Source organism: Eptatretus burgeri, chromosome 12 (genome assembly GCF_056783735.1).
Source record: "Eptatretus burgeri isolate ZD-2024b chromosome 12, Ebu_testis_v1, whole genome shotgun sequence".
Lineage (NCBI taxonomy): Eukaryota > Metazoa > Chordata > Myxini > Myxiniformes > Myxinidae > Eptatretus > Eptatretus burgeri.
This window is the reverse complement of record NC_140972.1, coordinates 2,844,328-2,866,827: the sequence shown is the minus strand read 5'-3', so window position 1 is coordinate 2,866,827 and position 22,500 is coordinate 2,844,328. Positions and strand designations below refer to the sequence as shown.

Sequence of the window (22,500 nt, the reverse complement as noted above, 5' to 3'; positions counted from 1 at the left end):
ATGGGAGGTAGTTGGAAGAGAGCGTGAATAAAGAGAACAGGAAAGGAGAGAGGAATTTGGCAAAAGATGGAAGGGGAAGGTAAAGAATGTGTGGAGATTAAAAAAAAAAAAAAATTCCATCAATTGTTTTAAGTTACATGGAGACGACGTAAAAATGCACAAAACGTTCAATGATCACAAATGATCAAAACAGTACATTTTAACAAATCCAAGCCCCGATTGCCTGAGATGAGATGGGATTATAAGATTGCGCAATTATCAACACGTCACCACCATCCTTACACTTTTAGATACGACTTATCCGGATTGAACATCTTCTGCTGAAAGCACATCCTCAATCTTATGGTGTTGGCTGTTGATCTCTGTGAACCAATCAAATGACAAAAATCTCAGAGAAATACGACGTTACGACACCGTCAATTGCTCGAGGAGGGACATACAGGAGTGAAAAACACATCGTACACACAACGCCAACTGAGCAAAACTGAAATATGCAAAATGGAGGGGAAAGCAAACAAAGGCCTCCTAAAATTACACCTTTAAATGCAAGCAACGGCATAAAATTTTTTACCTACCTACGCCTGAGATCGAAGCTGCAGCAGGTGTTCCTGGTGTGATCTCTTCAAAAAAGAACCTTGTGGCCTCTAGCGCCGACTCGGTGTCCTCCAGTTCGGCCAAAGTCAATGCTGAAGGGAAATGCGGACAAGAAGACGACCGTGATGTCTTTTCGAGCCACAACTTCCATGATATTATCTTACCACTATCAGCAGAACAAGAATCTACCCATGTGGTCAGCAGGGTTTTCAGTAGATGTTGAACTACAACCAACAAGCAGTGTGTGCGTGTCAAGACGTATGGCTTGATGAAGAACAGAGGGTGGTTAAATCATCCGTTCCACTGTTCATTTTCATATGTTGGAAAAACGTTTTCATTACAGCTCAACTTGTACGACTGATGGATGCTTAATTATCACAAAGACAGGTGTGAACTTGCTGCAATTTCTAAAAGCAACCATTCTATTAAATGGAGAACTAATTAACAAGTATGAGAGGATTAAAGACAGAATAGATGTATGTTAAAACGAAATTACAGGTCTAATATATGGACATCACAGACAAAATAAACACTGATGGAAAGATTTTATCATTTTTTGTCATTGTATTCAAGAATAAAATAAACCTAATAAATGTGATCTTATAATCAAAGCAATTGAATAGTTCCATCCACCACAAAAGGTGGACACACGGCATGTTTCCACTTCTGCTTGTTTGTCTGTCTGTGAGCAGGATACCACAAAGCGTTCTGGACAGATTCAGACGAAACTTGGTGGACAGGTTGGGTGTGTGACAAGGAAGAATCGATTCGATTTGGGTGAAGATCAGAATTGGGACATGAGAATTTCTTCAGTGATTCTTCACCATTGAGAGATTGGGCCAAAAACGATATATATCACGGTGGTTCAAAAAGTTGCAGCCGGAAGATAAAACTTGGTGAACGAGTTGGGAAAGTGACAAGAACAAGCCAAACAGATTTTGATTAAGGTCCAGATGCAGATACGGCCAATCAGTGGGTAAACTGTTCAGCCTGGTGGAAGAATGCGCTCCACTGTGTGTCGCTCGAGTTTAAACTTGATGCCGTTATTATTTTCAAGCATGACAGTGGGGGCAGCTCAATGAGGGTACACCTGGATATTCTCAGCAAGCTAAGATGATTGATAAATCCATGAGCAGGTTGTTATTTTCAGCCAATGAGAAGATAGTTTTTAATAGGCCATTGATTGCGAGTCGGAACAAACAGTGCTGGTATTGAGGTTTGGTTTTGTGTCGCATTTGCACACGCGTGATGACTACCAGGTGAGGCCCATTTTATCCGGGCCGTGATACGATATCCCAGCCGCGTTGGAGCAGAGTGTCGACGAAATAAGAGTGAAAGGGTGAATAAAATAGACCAGGAGGTCACAAATGGAATCAAATACAACGTGCAGGAATAACTTTGACAGAACGAACCAGACGTGCCCATTTTCTGGGGGGTTTTTTTGGCTTCAACGAAGCAAATTGTTTTTTTCCGGTGCTCAAACGTCAGCTGAATCTCGTTTCCCAAAGCAAAAAACAAACTATTCGAATCATTAAGTTGATAAAATCCATAGTAAACCAAAAAAGTGATCGATGTTTCAGGATACACTGCATTGTGGTGATGAATGACGTACCTGGTGGCATATTCAGCTTGTATAACAATTTAATCCTCGATGTGAGATCTCCTTTGCAAACAACATCTGAAAAAAAAACAAAAGAAAAGTACATTTGTTTCTTTTTTTCTTGTCTTTTCTCGGCTCTTCTTGTGCATTCTGAACCCTCACAGCTGACATGGAACATTTAATAAAAACACCATCTCCTTCAACCATGGGGATGACAATAAAGTAAAAAAAAACAACAGAAGTAGCTCTTGCTGTGAAGGAACTAGAGTTCATAATTACATAGATATAAAAAGTACAGTTCACTCTCTTTAACAATACAACGCCAGTATGCTGGGGGGAGGGGATGGTTCAACGTACTGAGGCCCAACACAAACTCGCGGAACGTGATCAGCCCATCATGGTCCGAGTCCAGGATGCGGAAGAGACGCTCTCTGAGAGAGGGAGAGACTGAAGAACCAGGTACTGGTTCAACATCTGCTTTCTGAACCCACATGCCTCCCAAGGACTCCCAAAGGTTAGCAAACTGAATTGCATCCATGCGATACTGCTCCAGGTATGGCAGGCCTGGGTCGTGCCGCTCACGTGGACTCGATGCCGCCCCACCCCAGAAACTGCTGGAGAGGTGCTCCCACTGCAGGTACGTGTTGGAATGTTACTCAACAAACATACGTCACATACTGGACACGATACTGATTCAAATTTTGGAGAGTGAAGGGATCCATTTATTACATATGCAAACTGTCCAGGGTGGAAATAAGTGTGGGGGGGGGGGGGAAGTGAATCAAAATTGTTGCAAAAAGATAATGGGGAAAGATAAAAAGAGAAAATGCAGGGAAGACAAAGCATGGAAATATTTAAGAGAATGTAAAACAAAAAATGGGATGAGTGAAATAGGATGAGGAGGTGAAGGAGAGGCACGTAATGATTGGCATCGATGGGGTGGGTGGGGGAGGAATTCGGATACATAAAATAGATATCCCATTAAATCAGGTGTTATGAGTGCAGGAGATTAGAATGATTATGATTCATTCATTTAATTATTTTAAATGCATGCACACAAGAGGCAAAAAATGATTGAATGAATGAAAATAACAATGGTGCTTGCTATCATATAAACAATAGAGGAGGAAATGTTGATGACGAAAGTGACAGAGATCAACCTTTTGCTTTTGACCCCTTACCTTAAACAACTGGAAAAGTTCCTCGAGTTCCTCCACAGTGAAAAGAGTTTCCGATGCGAGGGTTCTCACCTGGAAACAAGGCGGGAGCTAGATGAGATACAACTAGAGGTTTGAGAATGCAAGACCTTTAACCCACATTATATATATATATATATATATATATATATATATATATATATATATATATATATATATATATATATATATATTCTTAAATCACAGGTGCATCTGTTTCTGAAATCAAAAAATAAAACTGCACTGACGTTTCATTTGTGGAAAAATAAATATTTATATGAGCAGTTTAAACAATGACAACCTTCACCCCACTCGCTGGCGTGATGGTTAGAATGCCTGCTTTGAGTCTGGAAGGACGTTATAAAGGACACAATCAACAGGCACGAAGAACTAAACACGTTCGGGGAGGAGGAGGAGATTGGGACCATACTCTGTGCAGAGCGTTGGTGATGCTTAAGCAGTCTCCTTGGCTATTGGGCACAATCCTGGACGGGTCGCCACTCCGACACAGGATAGCAGCATGCTGGCACTCATTTTGCCGACCTCAGAACGATGACAGGCCGAGTTAACCCCACCTGGTATTAATTCAACAGCTGAGCGGGATTTGAACACAGGAACCTCGGATCCAAAGCCCGACACCGTAACCATTAAGCCAACAGCAGGTTAGATAGGGGGATGTAATAGATACTGGGTAAAATGGTGGTAAAACCGGGAAATTATTTACTTATACGCCTATAAAACCTTTAGTTAGATTTAATTATATACGTGAACATTGGAGACACAAATCACCTTCATAGTACTTCCAAGAACCATGTTATATATATATATATATATATATATATATATATTACATATATATATATATATATATATATATATATATATATATATATATATATATATATATATATATATATATATATATATATATATATATATATATATATATATATATATATATATATATATATATATATATATATATATATATATATATATATATATATATATATATATATATATATATATATATATATATATATATATATATATATATATATATATATATATATATATATATATATATATATATATATATATATATATATATATATATATATATATATATATATATATATATATATATATATATATATATATATATATATATATATATATATATATATATATATATATATATATATATATATATATATATATATATATATATATATATATATATATATATATATATATATATTACATATATATATATATATATATTACATATATATATATATATATATATTACATATATATATATATATATATATATATATATATATATATATATATATATATATATATTACATATATATATATATATATATATATATATATATATATATATATATATATATATATATATATATATATATATATATATATATATATATATATATATATATATATATATATATATATATATATATATATATATATATATATATATATATATATATATATATATATATATTACATATATATTATATATATATATATTACATATATATATATATATATATATATATATATATATATATATATATATATATATATATATATATATATATATATATATATATATATTACATATATATATATATATATATATATATATATATATATATATATATATATATATATATATATATATATATATATATATATATATTACATATATATATTATATATATATATATATATATATATATATATATATATATATATATATATATATATATGTAATATATATTACATATATATATATATATATATATATATGTAATATATATTACATATATATATATATATATATATATGTAATATATATTACATATATATATATATATATATATATATATGTACATATATATATATATATATATATATATATATATATATATATATATACATATATATATTACATATATATATATATATATATACATATATATATATATATATATGTAATATATATATATATATATATATATATATATATATATATATATATATATATATGTATATATATATATATATATATATATATATGTATATATATGTATATATATATATATATGTATATATATATATATATATGTATATATATATATATATATATATATATGTATGTATATATATATATATATATATATATATATATATATATGTATATATATATATATATATATATATATATATATATATATATATATATATATATATATATATATATATATATATATATATATATATATATATATATATATATATATATATATATATATATATATATATATATATATATATATATATATATATATATATATATATATATATATATATATATATATATATAGCGTGAGAGGGTGTGGCATGTGAGCAGGGGCAATATCAGCATGAAGAAGAGGACGCCAACATTGATATGTACGAGGCAGATTGACGCCGCGTTCTATGGTGATCTATAAAGCCTCATCTCCTAAACTGTGACTCAACGTCACCTTATTAAAGTGTATAAGGGTCGTGTACAAGACTGCTTCAGTTGTGCTAAACCTCCAGATTTTTATTTATTTTTAACACTCCTTATAATTATTATTTTCTTAAAATTGAAGTACTACAAAATATATACTTAAACACTGTGAGGGGTATCGTGTTCTATGAACTCTTTGGTTTTGAATGCAGAACATGGCTGCTGGTGTGCAGCATTGCTGGGGACGTGGCTGTGCCACTGATGCAGTGCCCCCTGAAGGTTAGAGCAGGAATTTTTTAACTTGTTCACGGTGCTCGTGATAGCTGGCCCACTCTTTGTGAAGGACACCGTGGAATCTTTACGGGACGGGATGGGACGCACAACTCCGAGGGACGGTACATACATTGATGAATCGCCCTGTCTGTGAAACTCTGGGATGACTTTATAGCTGGGTTGGGATTTGATCCCAGATGAGACGGTTCAGAGGCGAATGTGCATACCTCTCAGCGATGTGGCCAGCCATATGGAAAGAATGATTTTTTTTTGAAAGACAACAAATCAAAGAAGACACAAACAAGCAATGGATAAAATCAACTGGGACATGGATTGAGGCATGCGAGCCGCTGTGGTGAACACATCTCAAGCAACGTTTTGTTCATTTTGTCCATTGTTCTACCAGTCCACCGACGCAGATATACACGAGTTTTCACCATCAAGAATCAAAAATCTGCTAAAAAAAAAAAAAACCCCAAAAAAACAGCAGCATCTCAAAAACACCTTTTGTTCTCCTCAGGCTTAACAAAGCAAAGCTTGATATTACTGGCAACACACACACACACACACACACACACACACACACACACACACACACACACACACACACACACACACACACACACACACACACACACACACACACACACACACACACACACACTTCATGCTGTGAAAGTCTATGAGAATGTAGTGCAAAAAGGCAGGTTAATTAATATTAATATAATTAATTATAACATAATCCAATTTACGCTTTACACCCAAAAAACAAAAACAGAGCACAGGAATACCGCACACTCACCACATTGCGCTGTGTGGTGTCCTCGAGCGTGTGTATGACCCGCAGTCTCTGATGAAAGCGCATTTGTTCAATGGCATCGGAACGTAGGGAACCAAACCTCTGTAAGAAAAACAGCTTAAAAAATGGTATCACTGAATGAGTCATCGGCTTTGGGCTGAAGTAATGCAAGCTTTTCTTTACAAATACAGGAATTGAGGCTCACAGAAGAGAGAAACAACAGGGGGCAAAAGTTCAATCAACACGGAGGAGCGAAGGACAAACCAGTGGAAAAGAACGTGTGGATGCACCGCAGTGTTAGAAGAGGAGCATCGAGTGAAAGGAAGATGGGATCGCAATGGGTGTAGTAAATAAATCCTGGTGATATGAATGGTCTCAAATCTCAAATTACAATTACAGTATTCAGACAAGACGTGGGGTTGGATTTGGTTGTCGAGAAAGAAACATCAAAAACACAGAAAACATCAAGCACCAGCACCACATCCTTTTGGCGACGAGTATGCGACTTGGTCGCACTCAAGTATTCTCAAGCTCGACCATCTACCTCGTAGGACAAGCGGATGAGGAAGAAGATATCCGTCTGTGGAGTTTTACCCTCGATGTCCTCGGGTGGTGCATGAAGATGTCCAGTTGATGGCAGTAAACTATCCTTGTTTGTCACATTGTCCAGATATCTGTGTGAGAATTAAAAAGATACACGCGAAACCCACAAAAGGAATATGGACACAGACAAGAATGACACCTCAAAACCGGAAACCAATGTTATTGTGATGGAGAAAGACATCAGCAGCAGTTTAGGAATGACGACTAAAATATTCTTGTGCAGACATTTCTCAACATAAATGAAATGACTACACGTCTCCAGACAGTGGTGTCTTTGGTCTTACCTGCCAAGTGTGGTCATGGCTTCTCCATCGTCACGGCACAGTAGCAGCCGATCGAGGTTCTCATCGAGCACGGCAAGCGCAAGTTGAAATATGACACGCACGCCATCCAGGAAGAAACAGTCCATGATTGCCACGGCACTTGGAAAGGGCAGCACACTTAGGAAAAGCGTCAGGAACCAGGACAATGACAGTGTCGACAGCACCCCCAAGTCCTGGAGGCGGTCAGCAAGTTGCGGCAGGTGCTCCCGCATAAGCTCTTCAAACACACCTTGGTCCACCAAGGCCCCTGAGGAATGGAGTTTACCCCAAATCATTCTACAATGGTCACAATTTTGCTCGGATCTGTCTACAGTGTACAACATGCTGTGGTGCAGCAACAAAATGCCATGTTCTCAGAAATGTCAGTGGATACAGAATAAAGAATGAAGCTAAATAAACTCCAATTCGACATTATTGTGTAAACATATAGCATGGCCAGGATATAAATTTCCAGATTTCCCTCCTTCGACTTTTCTTCTCTATCAATCTTGTCCACCCCATGCATCCTCCCCTGCCTCACATTATTTGGGGTGTTTAAGGGACTTAAGGTTCTAGAGGATCTCAAAGGGACTAAAAGGTATTGAGGAGTCTCAAAGGTATAAATTACGTAAATGTGTCATGGAAACTGAAGGGTTTTAATGGGTCTTCAAAGGTTTAAGGCAGGGGTCGGCAACCTAAAAAAAAAAAAAAGAGCCATTCTTTCAAACCCGGTTGAAAACTCAATATCTTAAGAGCCGCGGTGCATGAAAACCCCTATTTCAGTAATTGAACTTGAGGGGGGGCACTCGGGAGCACTCCGCCGCCAATACTGCTGGGTCACTCAAGTGAACCTTATATCTTATTCATTAAATATAATGTCAACAGTGCTGAGAGTTATAGTTCTTTTCTCCAACATTTTTTTTTTGGGTGGGGGGGGTTGGAAATCACTTAAAACATGTAGAAATGCAAAAAAAAAGTTTCTTGGGGGGCGGGGCTGGAAATCAATTAAAACATGTAAAAATGCCCCAAAATAATTATCTTCTTTTTTTGGGGGGGGTTGGAAATCACTTAAAACATGTAGAAATGCAAAAAAAAAAAATTTTTTTCTCTAACAATTTTTTTTGGGGGGGGGGACCAAGTCCAAAATTTAATGGCATGATCCTTGGACCATACCTAACCCCCCCCCCCCACCAAGTTTCGTCAAAATCCGTCGAGGAGTTTTTCCGTAATACTATTCACAAACAAACAAACAAACAGAAAGGGGTGAAAACAGTAACCTCCGTCCATCTTCGAAGATGGCGGAGGTTAATAAGGGGTAGTACACTAAATACGAGACATTTTGGGTGGTGGGTCAGTGGATGTTTTCCTGAACATTACAGAGTGTCACGGGGGTGGGCAGGACAGTGCCACAGTCACATTACACCACCAAGCAATAGTGTCCATCATGGAACTCCCATTTGTACTTTCAAAGACCGAGGAGCATTCTGGGAGAATATCAGGATGAACTGAACTTTATCTCTATTTTGTTCCCCATACTTGCGGTCGAAAATGGCTTTCATTCTGGATAAATGTTACAAATTGTAAACATTTCATAATTACCACCACCATCTGTGATAGACGGAGGTTATGTTTTCACCCCTGTCTGTCTGTGTCTGTCTGTCTGTCCGCAACTTGCAAAATGTTTGTGACTGAAAAATTGAAAATTCGCAAATATTGCTTGGTCTGGTCTGTGATTCTGTCCGTGTGTTTATCTGTATGTCAATCGCCTTCAAGTCACAATTTCAAACCGATCTTCAAGAAACTGAACGAAGTGGTTGTATTGTGAAAATCTAAGATTTTTCAAGTGCATCAGTTGGTCTTGCGTGTTATTCTGTCTCTTTGTACATCAATCGCCTACAGGTGACAATTTTAAACCGATCTTCACGCATATTCACCACCTGCAAGACTTCCTCATAAGCAGGAAGCCTATTGTTTGAGGTCAAAAGGTCAACATAGGCCAAAGGTCAACATCTGTCAAATTTCTAGAATCCTCAATTTTCATCCGATCGACTGGAAATTTGAAGAGGATTTGTGTATTTGGACAATTAATTCAACCACCAATTATTTTTGAGGTCAACATAGGCCAAAGGAGAACTTTGGTGAAATTTTGGAAATCCTCAATTTTCATCCCATTGACTTCAAATTTGAAGAGAATTTGCATATCAGGTCATTGAATTCAATGAACAATTGTTTTTGAGGTCAAATTTGTTTTCTGGATATCACAAGTTTCATGCTCTGCACAACGTCTTCTTCTTGTTTGTTTGTTTGTGTGTGGGATATCTCAAAAAATTGTGGACACATTCGGATGACATTTGGTGAGCAGGTCGGGTGTGTGACAAAGGCGAATCGATTCGATTTTGGTGAAGATCCTGATCCGGATACGACAATTGTTAAAGTGATTCTTCACCATGAAGAGATAAAGTATACATAACACGATATCTCAAAACGTTGTGGATGGATTCGGATGAATCTATTCGATTTAGGTGGTGGACAGGTTGGGTATGTTAGAAGTTATGTATCCCCTCTTCCTGTGCAGGCTGGAGTTCCTCAAGGTAGCGTTCTGGGCCCTGTTCTTTTTCTGGTTTTCATCAATGATCTCTCGGACTCTCTGGAAAATCCTGTATTTCTCTTTGCCGACGACTCCACCCTCTGCCGTACCATCTGTCATCCCTCAGACCGGCAAGCAGCAGCTTCTTCGCTCACTGCAGATCTGGATAAAATCACAAACTGGTCCAACACGTGGAACATGTCTTTCAATGCAGACAAATCTCACTATGTCTCTTCGAAAGGACAGTTTAGAAAAGGCCTCCATCCACTTTCTCAACAATCCTCTGGAAGAAGTCTTTTCTTTCAAGCTTCTGGGTCTCACTATTTGCCATGACCTTTCCTGGGAAAGTCACATTTCCAACCTCGCCTCAAAAGCCAGTCGCCATCTGGGAATCCTCCGTCGTGCAAAGTCCTTCCTCGGCCCTCTTGAGCTCCTGACCACTTACAAAGCTTTTGTCCGTAGCCTGTTGGAGTACTGCTCTCCCCTCTGGGCTGGTGCTCCTGCCTTCCACCTTTCTCGGCTTCACGCTGTCGAAACCAGGGAATTTAAGATCATCGGCATCTCCCGCAATGAAGCTGAGTCTTTGGGCCTCTCACTCAATCACCGCAGGTTGGTCGGTGGTCTTTCTGTCTTCTACCGACTCCTCTCCAGCCTTGCCCCCCCTGCTCTCTCTGCGATTTGTCCCCACCACATTTCCACAGGGCGCTCAAGGTCCGCCAACAACCCCCTTCTGGTAAAACTACCAAAATCACGAATCACTGCTCATCTTCACTCTTTCATTCCTCTTTTTTCCCGCCTTTGGAATAAACTTCCTCACTCTATTCTTTCCCATTCTTCCCTCCAGGCTTTCAAAACAGCTGTTCACCACCACCGCTTATCTTCCCCCATCCAAATCCTCGATCTTTTCTACCCCCGATAATCCACCCAAGCCCACTTCCTTCAATTCCCCTGCTTTCTTTCCTGAAAGTCCCTGTAATGTCCATCTTCTCTTCGCCATGTTCCCCGTCCCATCCCCATCCCTTCCACAGTTCACCTAATGTGTCTGTTCCCCACTGTTTTGTCCCTTCCACTCCCGCCCCTCTTGTCTCATGCCTCCTTGCTGTGAGTTGTGTGTTAGCTCTCATACGAGCCTCGACCAAGGTATACAAAAAAAAAAAAAAGGAAAAAAATTGATCCAATTTTGGTGAAGATCTGAATCCGAATCTGGATCCAATAATTTTTTTGAATTTCAAAATAATTATTCATCATTGAGAGATCGGGTGAAAAAGATAAATATCATGTTTCAAAAAGTTGTGGACGAGTTACAACAAAACGAGATGGATGAGTTGGTTAAGTGACAAGAACAGGTCGATTCTATTTTGGTTCAGATGTCGATCCAGATCCGGCCCATCAGTGGGATACAAAATGTAAACTGTTCAGCCTGGTGGAAGTGTGTACTCTACCGATTGCCATTCCAGTTAAGATGTTTGGTGTCATCTGAGAGGGAAGGCTATTCTGTACTGGGGTATTTTGGAGAAGGGGGGGGAGATGTATTTGTCGGAGTTACTCACGTATTTTTTTAGGGGGGGGGGTCAAAACAAAGTGTCCGTATTTTGTATACGAACCCGAAGAGGGCAGATACATGGATTTGTAATACCATACATGTTTGCTGGTGTTCACAAACTTTTTGCACATCATATATATTATTTCCGAGTTTGTGGTTTCGTGTCGCGCTATCTTCGACTTTGTTCTGCGCTCGAGTAACGTGATATTCGGCTTACATTATCTCAAAGACCATATGAGGTGCATGGTACAAAAAAAAGTAAATAAAATGGTTCTGAAACAGTGAAATCGTATTCCACTTACTGCATTAAAGTAAAATTACTACTGATACTCTGCATCAGTTCCTTTCTCAAACACACCCACCCCAACATGTCGCGCAGAGCGTGGGTTATGCTAGTTCTTATTTCTTCACACTTTACACAATATACTGACAGTCTACGCCTCTACATCTCTCTCATCCCATTACACTTATGTGCTATGCCATATATTTTACAACTCTCAGATGTTTATCGAGCTCCAAAGCTTTATCTTCATTCACCAACTTTTCAAGAAAAGTGCCAACTAATATGAAAGACGCCAGCGAAACAAATAATGCCAGCAGATGGTACACCCTGCTTAACATCCATTTTTGGGTTGGCAAGACCTGTGGTGCAACACCCTCCTTGCGAAGCACCAATTAGAAAGTTTACTTTTTGTCGGTTCAGGAATCTAACCTGCACTAGACAACTTAAAGGTAAGTGTGCTACCCCTGTACCATCTGCACGTGCACGCTCACACATCTATGATACGACAATCAATTCTCCCGATCGGCACGACTGCCAAAACAAAATATAATGTGAAAATTCACCATTTTAACAAATGTAAATATAATGATGCAGTCCATGTATACTTTCACTTTGTTTGCTTTTCCTCCAAGATGGCGGAAGCAAATGTGGTGATGTCTCTCACACACACACACACACACACACACACACACACACACACACACACACACACACACACACACACACACACACACACACACACACACACACACACACACACACACACACACACACACACACACACACACACACACACACACACACACACACACACACACACACACACACACACGATGTGGGAGTTATCAAATGTTATCAAAACAATATCTCGTTTGTGTTATTTAGATACAAGTTCATTTTTTGGGATTCTCGCTTCGCTGCCCAGTGAGGATCAGGGCATCGCAGGCTTTTTAGAAAGGGTTCGAATTCCAAACGGAGGCTAAAGGTTGAGGCTGCGCAACAGGCTGAAGTGGTGCTATTACCGCCATAATAATATAGTCTGCCTGTACATCCCAGCTGTCGGACCTCTGGTAGCTTGTACATGTCGCTGTGTTTGACAATGGGGAGTAACTACTGAGATCTATCGATCCGGGTTCTTCCCGACATCTTTGTTCCTTTCACATTTCTCTTTATTCATTCTAATTCTTGCCTTTTCTTTATTTCTCTCTTTCTTAATCGATCTCTTGAACAAGTGAATTATTGCAGAAAGCTTTCTGTAAGGCGCGTAGGTTTGAGGGTTATGGAGTAGCGGCTGAAACCCGAATCTTATCCAGGTTCCTCCTGATGACTCCATCTTTGCTCTTTACTTATTCGGATTTCTTCTGATGACTCCAATGCAGCATTTGGTCTTCCGTTTGATTGTGATGGACGATATTCTGAGCACACACAATAGGCTGTGCTTGCAGAATTCACCGGTGATCGGATGTATTATCCTGTTAATCAGTGCCAAAGTTCGAGTTCTATTTTATCCCTTCACAACACTCAAATATTTTTTTTCTGAAAATTTATAATAAGAAGAAAAAAAGGACTCGATTGATCAGGGTTGGGAGCCGCATGTAAGTCCTCCATGAGTCGCATGCAGCACCGGAGCCGCAGGTTGCAGACCCCCGGTGGTCTAAGGGGTCTCAGCAGTCTAAAGGGTCGAAAGGTTTGAAAGATACATTCCAATAGTACATCATAAACAGACGCATGTGCAGTGAGGGTACAACTGACGTTCAAACAGAATGTAATTAACAGACATATACCGAGGATTCACGGATGGACGGACCGCGTTTTTCGTTTTTATACAAACAGTACACCCGCTCCCGTGGGGAGCGACAGGAAGGGTCATGTTATTATCCTCTCTTGGGTATATACAGGTCATGGACAAAAAATAATGGAAACACCAATGTAAATTCACTGAATAGGGCATGGGTGTTCTGTCTTATAAACAAATACGATTTGGGATTTTAAGCGGAATTTTCTGGAGATTGCTCTTAGGAGCCTTCTTCAAGCAGTGTCAAAATACACATATCGTTACGGAGTTCCTTTTGGAAAGAGGAGTGTCGGCGTACAGTGGAATTTGGATAGTAAGTATACGAGTTTATTTTTAGATTTAGTGGAACACACAAGCACTTACTTTCCATATGTGCTGATACGTATTAAAAAAAATCAATGACATATGCTTATAATGGTAAAGGTTCTTCAGGTTAGTAGCGTAGATGTCAGTTTTTACATCATTGCAATTATAATTGTCTGTACCTCGGAAACAAACTCGAAATACACTTTCGGTCCTCGAGCACGTATCTCTTTAAACTCTGGAACAAGTTCGTTTTCCATGTTGAGACTCGTCAATTTTTCTGAATATAACAACCCTCGAGGCATTTTTGAGGAAAAGCTGGCAGAAACTTTACTGCACCTAATTTTGGGATGCTGATTTCAATTTTTCTGTCTGCCAAGCTGTATCTTGACCCTCGAAATGACGTAATAAGCCACGCCCCTTTTTTGCATATTCCGCAATACGGTTTACTGTAAAAGTTAATGTAGATATATCATATGTGGTATCATATGAAAGGTAATGACATGAACATTGCAAAAAACATGATCAATAAATAAATATTACATCATGTGGGGTCATTTAGAGGTCATTTTGGGTCAAATTAGGTCATAATATCATATTACATAATTCTACATAGCTCTACAAAGACAATTCAGGACTAAATTCATCACATTCTTCATCATTCTAAGGAATCATTATTCAGTATAAACCATCAGGGATGGGAGTGATGGGGTGATCTAACAAGTGTTTGGACAAGGAGCAACTCGATTTTAATATAAATCAAGATTAAAATCGAGAAGCTTCTCGTCAAAATACCAGTCAGAACGCCCCTACTGCTCCGGCCTTGCCGGCTTATCCTGAAGCATAATTTGTTAGTATGAAAAAAAATGACAAATTTTTTTTTGGTGTACATAGTAGATACATTACATTACCCTAAATGCTGAATTTTAAAAAGATCTGTCAAGCTGTATCCTGACCCAGTGACCCCTGATATCACATTATTAGCCACACCCATTTCCATTGGTTACCTTCTTAGTGATGATAAACATAATTATCATGTTTGGTATAATACAAAAGTGCAAGATTTCAACATTGCCAACTCATTGATAAGAAGTATGTATTGCATTATCTGGGATAATTTAGGGAGGGAACAAATCAAAAGATTTATGAAGTTCTTTAAATGTAACTAGTTTTGTTAGAGTGTTGATCCCTCCATCCCTCTTCCAGTAATAACATCGGAAGTGGGGAAAAACAACCTTGACAGTCTTAAAAATATGACTAATCATTAATTTTGATGATGTGGAACTAGTTAGATTTATAGTATCTCTTCGATTTGTCAATTTGTTCCCTTACAAAACGATATTATTCGGGGCTGTTTGTAACAGTACAAGTTCAAAGGCTACACAAGATTGATACAATATGAAAACAACATGAATTACAAATTGACTGGAGTAAAGCGATATTGTTTGGGAAAGTCAAATTAAAGGGAATCAACATAATTAATTTGACCAAAAAATAACATTCATCTTATTCTTTAGTCATTGTAATAACCATAACCGGAATTTTAAAAAACAATAATCTTGCTGAAATTTGTCTCTTCTACATCACAAACTTGCCATGTTTTCTAGCTTCATAAAAAAGGATGTGCCTTTGAATACATCTAGAAGTAATCCTCGAACATGTGTATCATACCTTGATAAAACCAAATGTCATTTTGGGTTACTTCAGTCTCATGTTCAGTCTTTTGCTCTTAGGTATTGCGACACGGAAACAATTCTATCTGTGGCTGCTCTGTTTTTGGGGTCTCTTTAAGTTTCTGTCTTTGGCATACGCATTTATTCAAAGTTGAAAGTCCTTGTTCTTTGGCGGCAAGTAGTTTTTCGCTCGCATCTTCTTGGAAAAAGATGCATTGGGTAAGTTCAGTTGGACGTTCTCTTTTGAGGCTTAGCAAGGGCTCCATGGCAGGTCACATGCTCTTGATAACCCTGAAAATGTAATAATTGAACATGTTTGAGAATGTTTCTAATATTTGAAATTTAAAATGTTGTGAGAATTGTTTTATAAGGCCTTCTATACATTTGTAAGTTGACATAACAATTACGACCGGTATTTGAACTGTCGTGAGATTTGTCTCTTAAGGCCTTCTGTTCTTTTTTAATTTGACGTAACCATTACAACTGATATTAAAAATGTCATCACATTTGTTTTACAAGACCTTCTGTACTTTTAAAATTTGACATAACCAGTCTATCTTGTATCCGAGAGCTACTATTTTTTACATTATGATACACTCTGATATAATTATTTGGGTATTAGATTTTGTCATTGATTATGAACACTTATTATTAATGAATATGAACATTCTGATAATGAACATCAAAATATTAAAAACTTACCAGAATAGTGTATAATTGACAAGGTTGACATAACAATGGAGTAACTTTTGTCCAATTACATGTGCAAATGTGTACAGTAGAGACAGCCTGAAGCCACAATATGATGACCGAGTGCCCTTTCGAGAAGCTATATTTTTTTCAGAGACCAAGATGGGTCACACTTACAAACAACATTAAATGCATATCAATCCTTTTTTTTTAATCAAAACCTGACCAACTTTTAATGAAAATAGAAGTTGACTTTCCTCTCCTTTTCATTACAGGACCATAAATGTATATATAATTTTGATTGTATATTTCACACAAAGCATGACCTTTTGACATTTCATTGACCAAAGATCATACAAAACTAATTCATTGAAAGTATGAATGCAATGTACATGTCAGCTTTAATTTGATACCACACATGATAGTTTTGATGCCATTTTTAAGGAGAATTATATTCGCATTCGGCAAAAAGGGGTGTGGCTTATTACGTCATTTTGAGGGTCAAGCGGTCAAGATACAGCTTGGCAGACAGCAAATTTGAATTCAGCACATCCAAATTAGGTAAAATAAACTGGTTGCCAACTTTTCCTCAAAAATGCCTCTTGCATGTTATTTCGCTCCATATCTCATTTTTTGATTAGACTGGGTAAAAGGCCCGTCTTCCGCTCCCGATCTTCTTAGAACCTTTCGCACTCTGAACAATTACTTCCTCATTCTTCACCGTTCCAGGAAAGTCCTCGTGTTAAGTCCGAATTTCTTGCATGTCTGTTACTGGTTCTTACACGAGTTGTAAAACGTGATAATCTCAATCTTCTTTTCACGGGTGTATGATCGACGCTTCACTGGCTCAATGAAAAACGTTGTGTTAACGGCCGTTTATCATAACGGGTCATAAAACAACCTTTTACGACCCTATATTTAAAAACCTCCACATGGCTCTCACATGAACTTCCACATGGTGTACAACAACTAAAAAAAACAAACAAGACAGTTGCCTTGAAGACCCGCAGGGAAGAATGAGATTGAAGAGAATGTGGAAGTTGGTTGAAAAATAATACACCCGAGCGGGTTTGACGGTCAGTTGGGATACAAAACTTGATGCAACCGAGTGTTAATCAACCTTAGCGACTATGAAAAGTGAAATCAGAATTTAAATTGAACTTAAAATAACCACGCGAAGCCGTGTTGAAGTCAGCGGACCTCTTGTTGCCCAATAAACAGGGCCCGACGACAGAGGTAACAAGAAACTAGTTGGTCGAATTAAATCTTCTTAATAATCCCTATGAAACCCAATCTGCATTATATCCGTCCGATGCTTCCCTATAGGTCATTCGACCAATCGGTCATTTTGCACTTGATGACCCTGTAATCTTGACCGCAAGGCAAAAATGTGAAAAAGAGCTCAGACGATCTAGAGAGATCAACTAGTATTATCATCGTGTCAAGTCAGAACTCAATCGGCCGAGACGTCAAGGAGGAGATAGAAAAATAAATATTGTTGACGGGCAGACGGACCTGAGGACATCAAACGGTTATATGAGGTCAGCAAGCTGACCTAAAAATAAAAAGATAACACAAAAATGTTGTTTTTTTGCTTGTTTCTTAGATTTTGTCGTGGGCAAAACCTGTTCTTGGGTGGGACACACATCATAATCAATCAGACACTACACACCACCCCTTGGCAAGACCACCACAGACAACACTCTGTCCACATGCACACAATCACCCATCAATGTTCAAACCACCTAAAAGTCCTGCCTTCTTAAAGCCTTCATAGACTATCCATCCGTCCATCCATTGGGACCATACTCTGAGCAGAGCGTTGGTGTTGCTTAAGCAGTCTCCTTGGCTATTGGGTACAATCCTGGACAGGTCGCCACTCTGACACAGGATACCAGCAAGCTGGCACTCATTTTGGTGACCTTGGAAAGATGACAGGCTGAGTCAACCCCACCTGGTATTAATTCAGCCCAACACCCTAACCATTCAGCCAACACCAAGCATATACTTTGACTATGTCCACTGGTATTCACTCATCCACCCAATCAGACACTGCTTCATAGAACTATAAAAGATTTGTTGGACAGGAACTACCTTTGGTAAACCCATGTTGGCTCCCTTTAATTAGTTTGTAGTTATTTAAATGGTTCCTAATCTGGTCCCTTTGGCTTTGTGTTGGCTTCATGGTTAAAGTGGCTGGCTAAAGTTCCTTGGGTCTTGAGTTCAAGCCACTGTCTTTCTGTTGAATTAACATCAGGTAGGGTTGGACTCTGTCTGTCATCCTCCGAGTTCGGCCAAATGAGTACCAGCTTACTGGAGTAATAACCATTCGGGGTGACCTGCATCGGAGTGGCGACCCGTAAAGGACTGTACTCCTTGCCAATGAAACTGCCTCGGGAGCCCGATGCGTCTTATGGTGTGAAGGGAATGATATTATCATCATTTCATCTGGTCCTGTATTATCTCCAACACCTTCTCCGATATTTCATGAATTAATGTCTCCAACACCTTCTCCATAACTGAAGTCAAACTAACAGGTCTATAGTTTCCCAATTCATCTCTGGATCCTTTCTTAAATAATGGTGTTACATTTGTGACTCTCCAATCCTCCGGTACCTGTCCTGACTCCAGTGAACATATTATCTGGACCCAGAGCCTTATTTTATCTACTGTTAGATTTCCAACCTGGATCTTCTGTAAAAGCCCTTGTTCACCTCCTTGATAAACACTCTCAGCTATTGGCAATTCTCCTGACAGTTCTTATGTAAATATTGAATTAAAATACCTGTTTAATAAGCCTGCCATCTTGCTTTCCTCCTAATCACTCTCCCAGTGCTATTCCTCAGTGGGCCCACACTTGCCCTAACCTGTTCTTTACCACTCATAGACTTAAAGAATGCCTTGGCATTGTCTATTTTTTTTAATATAAAAACAAAAAGCACGGTCGGTCAGGCGGAGAGTCCGTGAGGCGGTGAAGCCGTCAGTCAATCCATGAAGACTATATGCATATTAATCACGTCCTGTTTGAACATTAATTCACCAAGACCCTTAAGACCCGGAGGACCAAAAAGTCCCTGAGGACCCAAAAGACCCCAGAAGTCCCCAAAGACCGTGAAGACCCAAAAGCCACTGAAGACCCAAAAGACAGATCATGGAGTGAAAAGGGCAGAGAGAGGAAGTGCAAGAGTAGCAGAGCAAATTTTTACGACACGTGAGCTAATGTCATCCGGTCCGCAACAGCAGTCAGAGTCGAGGGTTGAAAGAACCTTCTCTTCCTTCTGAAGTGCAAAATACACAGAGTCTGGGAGCAGTTGGGTGCGACAGGGAAGGATGGGTTGAGCGAGGGGTTGGGAACACAATATTTGGAAGCAAGCACAGAATTGAACCATTCGGCATTCGGTCTTCTCACAAGCAGAGTCGGCTGTAATGCCATTTGAAGAGAGGGAAAGGATGGAAGGGGAGCATACTCCAGAGACATGCTTTAAATGAAGCCACCAGGTTTTAGAGGAGGGAGACAGATTTGAAAGTTCATTTTTGAGGTTGGACAGATGTTGTCTTCTGGCTTTCCTGAGAGTGGTCAACACACTTGTTGCAATCTTTGTGGGATGCACTGAGATTGCCTTCAATCAGATTAACCTTCAGGAAGAGGAGGGAAGTTATTTTAAAGCAACTGCCCCACCACATGATTCAGTGTACCACAGGTGGGAAAAAGTGCAGGATAATTGAAGACGAGATGAGATGAATATGTGGATGAGAGGGGTTTCTGTGTGGAAGAATTCCCAGGCTGAGTCAACATCAGGGGCAGTACATTTGGGAGACCAGTCCTGAAGAGAGACGTCTGCTTGCAGTCCCTGTCAATCTGCTTGAGAGAAATGCCAGACTCTCCAGCATTGAGGCAGCTCTCTGAGAATAGCCAGGTATGTTGACTTTCACAAGATATTTCAGAGTACATGTTCAGCACAAGTGTACTCGGATGTAGTAACTGTAGAACAAGTAAGGTTGCGACGTCCCGCTCGTTGGTCGCGACGTCTGATTTTGATTTTGGGTCGCGTGCCAAACTACTTTGAGTCACGGGTAAACAGTTTCGCTCCACAGTTTCGCTATGTGGCACCTCTTCCTGCCTCAAGTTTCATTCTCCATCCAAACATGTGATAGGAATGAGCCCAGTCATAAGAAATTGAGAAAAGGCCTTACACTCGAAGTGAAACCAAATGTTTTGGAATCACAAAGACCTACATCAACAGAAGATAAGAAAGTCAGTCCAACAGCTTTCGTGGTACTCATGGTCGAACTGAAGCAGGAAGAGAAGCCACAAGAGTCCACACATCCAGTTTCACCTGTGGATGAAAAGGAAGGCGCACCTGTCCCTTCGTCCTTCTAACTCAACCACACTATAAGCAAACTTCACATCCATCTCTTGTGAGTGGAAATGTTATTTATATTTTATATCAGTATAACATTTAAATATATACATCTATATCAAGTTATGTTGTATCTTGTATTAGAAAGTATTCCCGAGTTAGGTCCAAAGGAATGTGACGAGCATTCACACATGGGCTGCTTCGGGAAATGGATTCCCTTTAAGTCGCATTTTCTAGGAACCGAAACCACCACATTAACCGGGGGAGAATTGGACGGCTAAAAAAGAAAAACACGCTTTCCTCAATTATTTCAGCTGTCGTCGTGACAACCAACACCATTTTTCTATGATATAGACATTTCAGGTGTTTCATTCTTTGAACACCTGAGGAATAAACGAGATGCCATCACGATCTTGATGGCTGCTATCGAGGAAACGACAAGAGGAGGCCAAATAAAAACTACCACGACAACTACTACTACTACTGGCATCCATTCTTCACACCTTCTTGTGGGAACGATTTTGGCACAAGTTTTTCACGAACCAGCTGGCCAGGCCTGACGTTTGACTCGAAGGTGGCAATAATTCGGAATTTGTTCAGGGTGCCGGCGATAACTCGCCCACTCTTTGTGAATCCCACAGTAGGATCTATGATACATCGCCCTGGATGCAAAAATACCATGGTGGCAGTTTATAACAAGGTCGGGATTCAAACTCGGGTCTTTTTTATTGACAAGTGTCTCAGCTCGTGAAGGAACTGACTGACAAAGGGCAACAGCTCGAAGGTGAGTACGCATACCTTCGAGGCTATCCTTGCCAGCCTTAAACTAACAGTTCAATACTCTTACACATTTACAAACTAAATACTTAAACTTGGACATACAAATTGGCTCTCGGTGTTCTACATCTCAAAAAAGAAAACAAAGGGGAGGTGTGGTGGTGTTGGTGGTGGTGGAACCAATGCTTTGTTTGTTTGTTTGTATTTAATACCACAGGAACACCTCAAGTGGCATCAAAAGGTGACTGCTCTCTCATTGCAAATACAATCATGTGAACAAAGGCAGGAGTTATCTTGGCAAACAAACCAAAGTGAAGTCATCACAAAGCTGAAGTGGCTGCGCTCCAGGCTCATGAAAAATTCCTGCCTTCGCCGTATTGTTATTGTCAAATTAAGGGAGCTATGTGCTGTGCTGTGCTGCACATACATTAACACGAACTTTAGCAATGCCAGTCTTGGCATTGACGAGCCAGCTTGTGCGCAAATACAAGTTTTCAACGATAAATATTTAATTTCTTTCGAGTTTTCATTAAAAAGTTGCTCAGGGTTAAAATTTTGCCAACCTTGTGCTCATGACATTTCAAAACA

General features: G+C 38.7%; 1 protein-coding gene across 6 annotated transcripts in view; it reads right to left on the bottom strand.

Annotated features, from left to right (window-relative positions):
* LOC147014994 (TBC1 domain family member 9-like) overlaps positions 1–22,500 on the bottom strand; it is a 226,819-nt gene that overhangs the window by 103,983 nt on the left and 100,336 nt on the right. For all 6 annotated transcript variants that reach the window (XR_015050185.1, XM_085849266.1, XM_085849267.1 and 3 more), the window contains 7 exons: positions 7,883–8,168; positions 7,540–7,669; positions 6,999–7,097; positions 3,376–3,444; positions 2,552–2,825; positions 2,207–2,272; positions 576–686 (listed from right to left, as the gene is read on the bottom strand). Coding sequence is in view for 5 of the 6 variants with exons in the window: in XM_085849266.1 (XP_085705392.1) it covers positions 576–686; positions 2,207–2,272; positions 2,552–2,825; positions 3,376–3,444; positions 6,999–7,097; positions 7,540–7,669; positions 7,883–8,168 (1,035 nt within the window). In the remaining variant the exon portion in view is untranslated. The remainder of the gene's footprint in view (positions 1–575; positions 687–2,206; positions 2,273–2,551; positions 2,826–3,375; positions 3,445–6,998; positions 7,098–7,539; positions 7,670–7,882; positions 8,169–22,500) is intronic.